This window comes from Saccoglossus kowalevskii, chromosome 4 (assembly GCF_978046115.1).
Source record: "Saccoglossus kowalevskii chromosome 4, keSacKowa6.1, whole genome shotgun sequence".
Classification (NCBI taxonomy): Eukaryota; Metazoa; Hemichordata; class Enteropneusta; family Harrimaniidae; genus Saccoglossus; species Saccoglossus kowalevskii.
The window spans coordinates 43,368,238-43,384,444 of NC_140644.1; the positions used below are offsets into that span (position 1 = coordinate 43,368,238).

Consider the following 16,207-nt stretch of genomic DNA (forward strand, 5'->3'; position numbering starts at 1 on the left):
AGGCATTAGTGGAGTGGTAGATAGTGAGTGGAATGTCACATAGATTCTAAGACCATGCTTAGACATTAGTGGAGTGGTAGATAGCAAGTGGAATGTCACATAGATTCTATGAATGTATCCAGGCATTAGTGGAGTGGTGGATAGTGAGTGGAATGTCACATAGCTTCTAGGAATGTATCTAGGCATTAGTGGAGTGGTGGATAGTGTGTGGAATGTCACAGATTCTAGGAATGTATCTAGGCATTAGTGGAGTGGTGGATAGCAAGTGGAATGTCACATAGCTTCTAGGAATGTAGCTAGGCATTATTGGAGTGGTAGATAGTGAGTGGAATGTCACATAGATTCTAAGACCATGCCTAGGCAGTGAGTGGAATGTCACATAGATTCTAGGAATATACCTCGTCATTAGTGGAGTGGTGGATAGTGAGTGGAATGTCACATAGATTCTAGGAATGTACCTAGGCATTAGTGGAGTGGTGGACAGTGAGTGGAATGTCACATAGGTTGTAAGACCATGCCTAGGCATTAGTGGAGTGGTGGACAGTGAGTGGAATGTCACATAGATTCTAGGAATATACCTCGTCATTAGTGGAGTGGTGGATTGTGAGTGGAATGTCACATAGATTTTAGGACCGTAATTAGGCATTAGTAGAGTGGTAGATAGTGAGTGGAATGTCACATAGACTCTTGAACCGTACCTAGTCATTAGTTGAGTGGTGGATAGTGAGTGGAATGTCACATAGACTCTAGGACCATGCCTAGGCATTAGTGGAGTGGTGGACAGTGTGTGAAATGTCACGTAGATTGTAGGACTGTATCTAGGCATTAGTGGAGTGGTGGATAGTGAGTGGAATGTCACATAGATTCTAGGAATGTACCTTGGCATAAGTGGAATTGTGGACAGTGTGTGAAATGTCACATAGATTCTCGGTCCGTACCTTGCCATTAGTGGAGCGGTGGATAGTGAGTGGAATGTCGCGTAGATTCTAGGAATGTACCTCGGCATTAGTGGAGCGGTGGATAGTGGGTGGAATGTCATCTATATTTGTTTTACTCGGAACGATGAACTGGGCAGAAGAAATACTTATACCTTGTTTGAGAATATTTATATACATTCAACTGACATGAGAATGTACTACTCGCTATTGCATTTCAATATAAAATATTATAAAGAATCTGGTCAGTACAAGATAAGTATTACTTCAAACTGAACACCAGAGGGTGCTATTACAAGTCATTGGCTTTTCTTACCACCTTTACACTTCTTTCAAAGTTTACAAACTGTTATTTTTCTTTTTTTTCTGTTTCCTTAATTTTAAATGGCACTATACCATTATAACATCTTGGTATTAAGTGACATTACAAATTTACAGAAATTTCCACACATAATTTCACTGCATCTGAAAGTCATTTCATGAATTGTCACTAAAATTGCATAATACATATCTCAGCAAACACCCTGCCCTCATTCACCATGTTGTCATGGTAACACATGCAATTTCAGGCAATAAGGTATGTTTTATACAGTTTTGAAACACCCACAATATAAGTTAATATGTTTAGGTAACTAGTCAGTTAATACATGACCCCCACATAACACAGGGTCAGAGAATTTCCCATCAATATGTTTTTCACATATTTTCAAGATTATCATCTACAATAAATCTATCCTCCTCTGCTTTAATAAATGCTTCTGCTTGATGCATTTCATCGACGGGATCCTCCATCACCTCGCCAGGACCTTCTTCATCTTCTTCCTCTTCATCCTCTGACATCAGTCTGCCAGCAAAACTATCTGATGCAGTGCCTGGTGTGCCAAAACGACTGTTATCAAAACTGTACCCACTTTCATTGCCCCCAAAGCTCATTCTACTTTCATCATTGTCAGTAAAACTCATTCTGCTCTCATTGTTACCAAGAGAGATAAAAGATTCATCATCACTCTGTCGCTGCAGAAACGAAGCATCCTCATCATCAATATCACTATCTTCCTCACTGTTCTCTGGTGAAAGTTGTAAATCATGGTAGAGCACGCTATTTTCTTCCTCAAGGTCAGCCTGAAAATAACATATAATAATTCACAGTTTATATTGATTAATCAGGAATTAAGCTGCAATTTATTTGCACTCACTAATATTCGTTAACTACATAACAAACAATGAAAACACCTCTGTTAATTGACGGCATATTCAAACTTTCGCTTTTCTTGACAATGAACAGAATAACAAATTAGCACGTAATGATGATAGAATACTAAAGAAGAACAAAACACTTAAATTTGTTTTTGGTTTTTATTTCCTATTTAAATGCCACAAACAGAAAACATGATGTATAATGATAATAAAGTTATCATCAGAACACTGCAAAGTATGCAATCTGGCAGTATGGGATCACATCATCTGAGACGTACCGCTTTCATGATAACCTTATATTATCATAAGCAGACGATGTATCCCTGGTTTGATTTTTCTGAAATTAACTTGTGGAGAAAGACCGAGTTGAACTCTGACAGAATTTGTTTTTGCTACATTAAATCTGTTTACCATAAATCCATAAACACAAGCAACTAAAAAAAAACATGACTACTATTATGAAACAAGAGCTTTATGAGAATATTGTTTACAATCTGTGGATGTTAGGAGCACATTTACCTCTCTGTCGTCATAGTGATCATAACCTTCCACATCGACAAATTCACCATCTCCGTCTCGTGTCTTATCAGTAAAACTGCTTGAATCATCAAAACCTAAAAAAAGAACAGTAAAAATATGTCACACAATATAAAACAGATTCATACTAAAAGTTAAAATCCAGAATAAGTTGGAGGATGGAAAATAAAAAATAAATAAAGACATTTCGTCTGAGGTAGCCATGAAGATATCTACTTTTTCCTTTTCATTAAATTTGTTGCGCCATAGTGACAGTTCCCAACATAATATTTGTTTGCATTGCAACTGGTTAGCAACAAAGAATTAATAAAATAAGGGTATGTAACATTTATAACGATAAACAATATGCAATAAAGATCTCATGAGAAGTGAACTCTTCTGATTTGCAAGCATATGAAAGCAATCTCCATTTCATATGCATCAATTGAACAGAGTTGTAACCAATAATGCCTCAGAATACAGTGGGTGCTTCGGGGATGTTGGACTGCATAAACAGTGATATTATCACCACACTCAAAATCTTAAAACACCTGAATGTCTGTGTGTCTTGTGATTGTGTGATCATACCACAATTCAGATCTGAATCTTATAAACCCTTGCTATATGTATATATGTACATATAGGTCATTTCATCACAGAAACCATATCCATGAGTGGGACTACATGACAGCCATGTGTGACAACCTCTCTATCAAATGATAAATTAACGCATTATCTTGGTGTCAACCAGAACCAGTTCAACACAAGCACCTACAGACCTGCAAATTGATATCAAAGTAAATTGCAGAAAAAAATATACATTGGACGAAGACAAAAATTTCTAATTTCTTACCCATCATTGTATCATCATTATCTAGGACGCCCCGTGGTGAACTAGGAGCTATTGATACACTGTCTGTCTCGGCTGCCTCCAACGCTGCCTCACGTGTCGCTGCGATATCCTTCTCTAATTGTGACAGGTGTTCGTCATTCTGATTTAATTCAAATTTACAAACTTCTAGTACCTTTTCAGCTGTCCTGGTGTAATTACTGTCAACACCTAATATAAAAATACAACAAATAAAGATACAACTGTCATATTACACTACCACATGACAACTATACCACAGTCTGATACAACTGTCATATCACACTACTACATGACAACCATACCACAGTCTGATACAACTGTCATACCACACTACATGACAACTATACCACAGTCTGATACAACTGTCATATCACACTACCACATGACAACCATACCAGTCTGATACGACTGCCATATCACACTACCACATGACAACTATACCACAGTCTGATACAACTGTCATATCACACTACCACATGACAACCATACAACAGATACAACTGCCATATCACACTACCACATGACAACTATACCACAGTCTGATACAACTGTCATATCACACTACCACATGACAACTATACCATAGTCTGATACAACTGTCATATCACACTACCCCACAACAACCATACCACAGTCTGATACAACTGTCATATCACACTACCCCAGGACAACCATACCATAGTCTGATACAACTGTCATATCACACTACCACATGACAACTATACCATAGTCTGATACAACTGTCATATCACACTACCACATGACAACCATACCACAGTCTGATACAACTGCCATATCACACTACCACATGACAACCATACCATAGTCTGATACAACTGTCATATCACACTATCACATGACAACCATGCCATAGTCTAATACAACTGTCATATCACACTACCACATGACAACCATACCATAGTCTGATACAACTGTCATATCACACTACCACATGACAACTATACCATAGTCTGATACAACTGTCATATCACACAACCACATGACAACCATACCATAGTCTGATACAACTGTCATATCACACTACCACATGACAACCACACCATAGTCTGACACAACTGTCGTATCACACTACCACATGTGACAACCATACCACAGTCTGATACAACTGTCATATCACACTACCACATGACAACTATACCACAGTCTGATACAACTGCCATATCACACTACCACATGACAACTATACCACAGTCTGATACAACTGTCATATCACACTACCCCAGGACAACCATACTATAGTCTGATACAATTGTCATATCACACTACCACATGACAACCATACCATAGTATGATACAACTGTCATATCACACTACCACATGACAACTATACCATAGTCTGATACAACTGTCATATCACACTACCACATGACAACTATACCATAGTCTAATACAACTGTCATATCACACTACCACATGACAACCATACCACAGTCTGATACAACTGTCATATCACACTACCACATGACAACCATACCATAGTCTGATACAACTGTCATATCACACTACCACATGACAACTATACCACAGTCTGATACAACTGTCATATCACACTACCACATGACAACCATACCATAGTCTGATACAACTGTCATATCACACTACCACATGACAACTATACCATAGTCTGATACAACTGTCATATCACACTACCCCATGACAACCATACCACAGTCTGATACAACTGTCATATCACACTACCACATGACAACCATACCACAGTCTGATACAACTGTCATATCACACTACCACATGACAACTATACCACAGGCTGCTACAACTGTCATATCACACTACCACATGACAACCATACCATAGTCTGATACAACTGTCATATCACACTACCACATGACAACCATACCACAGTCTGATACAACTGTCATATCACACTACCACATGACAACCATACCACAGTCTGATACAACTGTCATATCACACTACCACATGACAACCATACCAGTCTGATACAACTGTCATATAACACTACCACATGACAACTATACCACAGTCAGATACAACTGTCATATCACACTACCACATGACAACCATACCACAGTCTGATACAACTGTCATATCACACTACCACATGACAACCATACCAGTCTGATACAACTGTCATATCACACTACCACATGACAACTATACCACAGTCTGATACAACTGTCATATCACACTACCACATGACAACCATACCATAGTCTGATACAACTGTCATATCACACTACCACATGACAACCATACCATAGTCTGATACAACTGTCATATCACACTACCACATGACAACCATACCACAGTCTGATACAACTGTCATATCACACTACCACATGACAACCATACCACAGTCTGATACAACTGCCATATCACACTACCACATGACAACTATACCACAGTCTGATACAACTGTCATATCACACTACCACATGACAACTATACCATAGTCTGATACAACTGTCATATCACACTACCCCACAACAACCATACCACAGTCTGATACAACTGTCATATCACACTACCCCATGACAACCATACCATAGTCTGATACAACTGTCATATCACACTACCACATGTCAACTATACCATAGTCTGATACAACTGTCATATCACACTACCACATGACAACCATACCACAGTCTGATACAACTGTCATATCACACTATCACATGACAACCATACCATAGTCTAATACAACTGTCATATCACACTACCACATGACAACCATACCATAGTCTGATACAACTGTCATATCACACTACCACATGACAACTATACCATAGTCTGATACAACTGTCATATCACACTACCACATGACAACCATACCATAGTCTGATACAACTGTCATATCACACTACCACATGACAACCATACCATAGTCTGATACAACTGTCATATCACACTACCACATGACAACCGTACCACAGTCTGATACAACTGCCATATCACACTACCACATGACAACTATACCACAGTCTGATACAACTGTCATATCACACTACCCCAGGACAACCATACCATAGTCTGATACAACTGTCATATCACACTACCCCATGACAACCATACCATAGTCTGATACAACTGTCATATCACACTACCACATGACAACCATACCATAGTCTAATACAACTGTCATATCACACTACCACATGTCAACCATACCATAGTCTAATACAACTGTCATATCACATTACCCCATGACAACCATACCAGTCTGATACAACTGTCATATCACACTACCACATGACAACCATACCATTGTCTGATACAACTGTCATATCACACTACCACATGACAACCATACCACAGTCTGATACAACTGTCATATCACACTACCACATGACAACCATACCACAGTCTGATACAACTGCCATATCACACTACCACATGACAACTATACCACAGTCTGATACAACTGTCATATCACACTACCACATGACAACTATACCATAGTCTGATACAACTGTCATATCACACTACCCCACAACAACCATACCACAGTCTGATACAACTGCCATATCACACTACCACATGACAACTATACCACAGTCTGATACAACTGTCATATCACACTACCACATGACAACTATACCATAGTCTGATACAACTGTCATATCACACTACCCCACAACAACCATACCACAGTCTGATACAACTGTCATATCACACTACCCCAGGACAACCATACCATAGTCTGATACAACTGTCATATCACACTACCACATGACAACTATACCATAGTCTGATACAACTGTCATATCACACTACCACATGACAACCATACCACAGTCTGATACAACTGCCATATCACACTACCACATGACAACCATACCATAGTCTGATACAACTGTCATATCACACTATCACATGACAACCATGCCATAGTCTAATACAACTGTCATATCACACTACCACATGACAACCATACCATAGTCTGATACAACTGTCATATCACACTACCACATGACAACTATACCATAGTCTGATACAACTGTCATATCACACAACCACATGACAACCATACCATAGTCTGATACAACTGTCATATCACACTACCACATGACAACCACACCATAGTCTGACACAACTGTCGTATCACACTACCACATGTGACAACCATACCACAGTCTGATACAACTGTCATATCACACTACCACATGACAACTATACCACAGTCTGATACAACTGCCATATCACACTACCACATGACAACTATACCACAGTCTGATACAACTGTCATATCACACTACCCCAGGACAACCATACTATAGTCTGATACAATTGTCATATCACACTACCACATGACAACCATACCATAGTCTGATACAACTGTCATATCACACTACCACATGACAACTATACCATAGTCTGATACAACTGTCATATCACACTACCACATGACAACTATACCATAGTCTAATACAACTGTCATATCACACTACCACATGACAACCATACCACAGTCTGATACAACTGTCATATCACACTACCACATGACAACCATACCATAGTCTGATACAACTGTCATATCACACTACCACATGACAACTATACCACAGTCTGATACAACTGTCATATCACACTACCACATGACAACCATACCATAGTCTGATACAACTGTCATATCACACTACCACATGACAACTATACCATAGTCTGATACAACTGTCATATCACACTACCCCATGACAACCATACCACAGTCTGATACAACTGTCATATCACACTACCACATGACAACCATACCACAGTCTGATACAACTGTCATATCACACTACCACATGACAACTATACCACAGGCTGCTACAACTGTCATATCACACTACCACATGACAACCATACCATAGTCTGATACAACTGTCATATCACACTACCACATGACAACCATACCACAGTCTGATACAACTGTCATATCACACTACCACATGACAACCATACCACAGTCTGATACAACTGTCATATCACACTACCACATGACAACCATACCAGTCTGATACAACTGTCATATAACACTACCACATGACAACTATACCACAGTCAGATACAACTGTCATATCACACTACCACATGACAACCATACCACAGTCTGATACAACTGTCATATCACACTACCACATGACAACCATACCAGTCTGATACAACTGTCATATCACACTACCACATGACAACTATACCACAGTCTGATACAACTGTCATATCACACTACCACATGACAACCATACCATAGTCTGATACAACTGTCTTATCACACTACCACATGACAACCATACCATAGTCTGATACAACTGTCATATCACACTACCACATGACAACCATACCACAGTCTGATACAACTGTCATATCACACTACCACATGACAACCATACCACAGTCTGATACAACTGCCATATCACACTACCACATGACAACTATACCACAGTCTGATACAACTGTCATATCACACTACCACATGACAACTATACCACAGGCTGCTACAACTGTCATATCACACTACCACATGACAACCATACCATAGTCTGATACAACTGTCATATCACACTACCACATGACAACCATACCACAGTCTGATACAACTGCCATATCACACTACCACATGACAACTATACCACAGTCTGATACAACTGTCATATCACACTACCACATGACAACTATACCATAGTCTGATACAACTGTCATATCACACTACCCCACAACAACCATACCACAGTCTGATACAACTGTCATATCACACTACCCCATGACAACCATACCATAGTCTGATACAACTGTCATATCACACTACCACATGTCAACTATACCATAGTCTGATACAACTGTCATATCACACTACCACATGACAACCATACCACAGTCTGATACAACTGTCATATCACACTATCACATGACAACCATACCATAGTCTAATACAACTGTCATATCACACTACCACATGACAACCATACCATAGTCTGATACAACTGTCATATCACACTACCACATGACAACTATACCATAGTCTGATACAACTGTCATATCACACTACCACATGACAACCATACCATAGTCTGATACAACTGTCATATCACACTACCACATGACAACCATACCATAGTCTGATACAACTGTCATATCACACTACCACATGACAACCATACCACAGTCTGATACAACTGCCATATCACACTACCACATGACAACTATACCACAGTCTGATACAACTGTCATATCACACTACCCCAGGACAACCATACCATAGTCTGATACAACTGTCATATCACACTACCACATGACAACTATACCATAGTCTGATACAACTGTCATATCACACTACCCCACAACAACCATGCCACAGTCTGATACAACTGTCATATCACACTACCCCATGACAACCATACCATAGTCTGATACAACTGTCATATCACACTACCACATGTCAACTATACCATAGTCTGATACAACTGTCATATCACACTACCACATGACAACCATACCACAGTCTGATACAACTGTCATATCACACTATCACATGACAACCATACCATAGTCTAATACAACTGTCATATCACACTACCACATGACAACCATACCATAGTCTGATACAACTGTCATATCACACTACCACATGACAACTATACCATAGTCTGATACAACTGTCATATCACACTACCACATGACAACCATACCATAGTCTGATACAACTGTCATATCACACTACCACATGACAACCATACCATAGTCTGATACAACTGTCATATCACACTACCACATGACAACCATACCACAGTCTGATACAACTGCCATATCACACTACCACATGACAACTATACCACAGTCTGATACAACTGTCATATCACACTACCCCAGGACAACCATACCATAGTCTGATACAACTGTCATATCACACTACCCCATGACAACCATACCATAGTCTGATACAACTGTCATATCACACTACCACATGACAACCATACCATAGTCTAATACAACTGTCATATCACACTACCACATGTCAACCATACCATAGTCTAATACAACTGTCATATCACATTACCCCATGACAACCATACCAGTCTGATACAACTGTCATATCACACTACCACATGACAACCATACCATTGTCTGATACAACTGTCATATCACACTACCACATGACAACCATACCACAGTCTGATACAACTGTCATATCACACTACCACATGACAACCATACCACAGTCTGATACAACTGCCATATCACACTACCACATGACAACTATACCACAGTCTGATACAACTGTCATATCACACTACCACATGACAACTATACCATAGTCTGATACAACTGTCATATCACACTACCCCACAACAACCATACCACAGTCTGATACAACTGTCATATCACACTACCACATGACAACTATACCATAGTCTGATACAACTGTCATATCACACTACCCCACAACAACCATGCCACAGTCTGATACAACTGTCATATCACACTACCCCATGACAACCATACCATAGTCTGATACAACTGTCATATCACACTACCACATGTCAACTATACCATAGTCTGATACAACTGTCATATCACACTACCACATGACAACCATACCACAGTCTGATACAACTGTCATATCACACTATCACATGACAACCATACCATAGTCTAATACAACTGTCATATCACACTACCACATGACAACCATACCATAGTCTGATACAACTGTCATATCACACTACCACATGACAACTATACCATAGTCTGATACAACTGTCATATCACACTACCACATGACAACCATACCATAGTCTGATACAACTGTCATATCACACTACCACATGACAACCATACCATAGTCTGATACAACTGTCATATCACACTACCACATGACAACCATACCACAGTCTGATACAACTGCCATATCACACTACCACATGACAACTATACCACAGTCTGATACAACTGTCATATCACACTACCCCAGGACAACCATACCATAGTCTGATACAACTGTCATATCACACTACCCATGACAACCATACCATAGTCTGATACAACTGTCATATCACACTACCACATGACAACCATACCATAGTCTAATACAACTGTCATATCACACTACCACATGTCAACCATACCATAGTCTAATACAACTGTCATATCACATTACCCCATGACAACCATACCAGTCTGATACAACTGTCATATCACACTACCACATGACAACCATACCATTGTCTGATACAACTGTCATATCACACTACCACATGACAACCATACCACAGTCTGATACAACTGTCATATCACACTACCACATGACAACCATACCACAGTCTGATACAACTGCCATATCACACTACCACATGACAACTATACCACAGTCTGATACAACTGTCATATCACACTACCACATGACAACTATACCATAGTCTGATACAACTGTCATATCACACTACCCCACAACAACCATACCACAGTCTGATACAACTGCCATATCACACTACCACATGACAACTATACCACAGTCTGATACAACTGTCATATCACACTACCACATGACAACTATACCATAGTCTGATACAACTGTCATATCACACTACCCCACAACAACCATACCACAGTCTGATACAACTGTCATATCACACTACCCCAGGACAACCATACCATAGTCTGATACAACTGTCATATCACACTACCACATGACAACTATACCATAGTCTGATACAACTGTCATATCACACTACCACATGACAACCATACCACAGTCTGATACAACTGCCATATCACACTACCACATGACAACCATACCATAGTCTGATACAACTGTCATATCACACTATCACATGACAACCATGCCATAGTCTAATACAACTGTCATATCACACTACCACATGACAACCATACCATAGTCTGATACAACTGTCATATCACACTACCACATGACAACTATACCATAGTCTGATACAACTGTCATATCACACAACCACATGACAACCATACCATAGTCTGATACAACTGTCATATCACACTACCACATGACAACCACACCATAGTCTGACACAACTGTCGTATCACACTACCACATGTGACAACCATACCACAGTCTGATACAACTGTCATATCACACTACCACATGACAACTATACCACAGTCTGATACAACTGCCATATCACACTACCACATGACAACTATACCACAGTCTGATACAACTGTCATATCACACTACCCCAGGACAACCATACTATAGTCTGATACAATTGTCATATCACACTACCACATGACAACCATACCATAGTCTGATACAACTGTCATATCACACTACCACATGACAACTATACCATAGTCTGATACAACTGTCATATCACACTACCACATGACAACTATACCATAGTCTAATACAACTGTCATATCACACTACCACATGACAACCATACCACAGTCTGATACAACTGTCATATCACACTACCACATGACAACCATACCATAGTCTGATACAACTGTCATATCACACTACCACATGACAACTATGCCACAGTCTGATACAACTGTCATATCACACTACCACATGACAACCATACCATAGTCTGATACAACTGTCATATCACACTACCACATGACAACTATACCATAGTCTGATACAACTGTCATATCACACTACCCCATGACAACCATACCACAGTCTGATACAACTGTCATATCACACTACCACATGACAACCATACCACAGTCTGATACAACTGTCATATCACACTACCACATGACAACTATACCACAGGCTGCTACAACTGTCATATCACACTACCACATGACAACCATTCCATAGTCTGATACAACTGTCATATCACACTACCACATGACAACCATACCACAGTCTGATACAACTGTCATATCACACTACCACATGACAACCATACCACAGTCTGATACAACTGTCATATCACACTACCACATGACAACCATACCAGTCTGATACAACTGTCATATAACACTACCACATGACAACTATACCACAGTCAGATACAACTGTCATATCACACTACCACATGACAACCATACCATAGTCTGATACAACTGTCATATCACACTACCACATGACAACCATACCAGTCTGATACAACTGTCATATCACACTACCACATGACAACTATACCACAGTCTGATACAACTGTCATATCACACTACCACATGACAACCATACCATAGTCTGATACAACTGTCATATCACACTACCACATGACAACCATACCATAGTCTGATACAACTGTCATATCACACTACCACATGACAACCATACCACAGTCTGATACAACTGTCATATCACACTACCACATGACAACCATACCACAGTCTGATACAACTGCCATATCACACTACCACATGACAACTATACCACAGTCTGATACAACTGTCATATCACACTACCACATGACAACTATACCATAGTCTGATACAACTGTCATATCACACTACCCCACAACAACCATACCACAGTCTGATACAACTGTCATATCACACTACCCCATGACAACCATACCATAGTCTGATACAACTGTCATATCACACTACCACATGTCAACTATACCATAGTCTGATACAACTGTCATATCACACTACCACATGACAACCATACCACAGTCTGATACAACTGTCATATCACACTATCACATGACAACCATACCACAGTCTAATACAACTGTCATATCACACTACCACATGACAACTATACCATAGTCTGATACAACTGTCATATCACACTACCCCACAACAACCATACCACAGTCTGATACAACTGTCATATCACACTACCCCATGACAACCATACCATAGTCTGATACAACTGTCATATCACACTACCACATGTCAACTATACCATAGTCTGATACAACTGTCATATCACACTACCACATGACAACCATACCACAGTCTGATACAACTGTCATATCACACTATCACATGACAACCATACCACAGTCTAATACAACTGTCATATCACACTACCACATGACAACCATACCATAGTCTGATACAACTGTCATATCACACTACCACATGACAACTATACCATAGTCTGATACAACTGTCATATCACACTACCACATGACAACCATACCATAGTCTGATACAACTGTCATATCACACTTCCACATGACAACCATACCATAGTCTGATACAACTGTCATATCACACTACCACATGACAACCATACCACAGTCTGATACAACTGCCATATCACACTACCACATGACAACTATACCACAGTCTGATACAACTGTCATATCACACTACCCCAGGACAACCATACCATAGTCTGATACAACTGTCATATCACACTACCCCATGACAACCATACCATAGTCTGATACAACTGTCATATCACACTACCACATGACAACCATACCATAGTCTAATACAACTGTCATATCACACTACCACATGTCAACCATACCATAGTCTAATACAACTGTCATATCACATTACCCCATGACAACCATACCAGTCTGATACAACTGTCATATCACACTACCACATGACAACCATACCATTGTCTGATACAACTGTCATATCACACTACCACATGACAACCATACCATAGTCTAATACAACTGTCATATCACATTACCCCATGACAACCATACCAGTCTGATACAACTGTCATATCACACTACCACATGACAACCATACCATACATGTAGTCTGATACAACTGTCATATCACACTACCACATGACAACTACAATGTATACTACGGTCTGATACAACTGTCATATCACACTACCACATGACAACTATACCATAGTCTGATACAACTGTCATATCACACTACCACATGACAACCATACCAGTCTGATACAACTGTCATATCACACTATCACATGACAACCATGCCATAGTCTAATACAACTGTCATATCACACTACCACATGACAACCATACCATAGTCTGATACAACTGTCATATCACACTACCACATGACAACTATACCATAGTCTGATACAACTGTCATATCACACTACCACATGACAACTATACCATAGTCTAATACAACTGTCATATCACACTACCACATGACAACCATACCATAGTCTAATGCAACTGTCATATCATACTACCACATGACAACTATATTATAGTCCCACACTGCATGTTTTATGTTTTATGAAACCACATGTCATGTGGTAACTCACCATTGTATTTTCTGCTATTGGCCACTAATAATTCCACATGGTCCAGAAATTCATCCCTATGATGGTAATAATGGTGTTGTATATGTACTCGTATTGACTCTAAATCCATGGCATGCTTTATCACTTTGTAATAGTCCTTGACAAATTTGATATTAACTGGCTGATGAAAAGGCCATGACTAAAAAACAAGCAAAAAATGGTCAGTGCAAGGTTTTCCATATTAGCTCTGTGCACACTTGACAATTTGTAACAAGCAGAGCCTAAAACATAAAATACAATTTTTTACATTTACATATATTTTGGAAATTGACTTACATCTGGTACTTCCTTCATCTTAGAAACTATGCTATCCAATATGAATGAGAATGCTACTTGATCATCATCTCCAAGCAGCGGATTAATTGCTTTCTCAACACGTATAAATCTATCTTCTTTCTGCAAATATGTTAGAGAATTATTGAATAAAACTATAGTAACAAAATGACATTGTATTAAATCATGAGATTTCAATGAGATCTCTGTGTCATCCATGTT

The 16,207-nt window shown here is 39.3% G+C and overlaps 1 protein-coding gene across 1 annotated transcript in view; it reads right to left on the bottom strand.

Annotated features, from left to right (window-relative positions):
* Positions 1 to 1,091: 1,091 nt before the first annotated feature.
* LOC102803674 (transcription initiation factor TFIID subunit 1-like) overlaps positions 1,092 to 16,207 on the bottom strand; it is a 63,868-nt gene continuing 48,752 nt past the window's right edge. The window contains exons 31-35 of the mRNA XM_085498156.1: positions 15,989 to 16,108; positions 15,674 to 15,851; positions 3,502 to 3,708; positions 2,652 to 2,746; positions 1,092 to 2,057 (exon numbers count right to left, since the gene is read on the bottom strand). Of these exons, the coding sequence (XP_085354282.1) occupies positions 1,632 to 2,057; positions 2,652 to 2,746; positions 3,502 to 3,708; positions 15,674 to 15,851; positions 15,989 to 16,108 (1,026 nt within the window). The 3' untranslated portion in view covers positions 1,092 to 1,631. The remainder of the gene's footprint in view (positions 2,058 to 2,651; positions 2,747 to 3,501; positions 3,709 to 15,673; positions 15,852 to 15,988; positions 16,109 to 16,207) is intronic.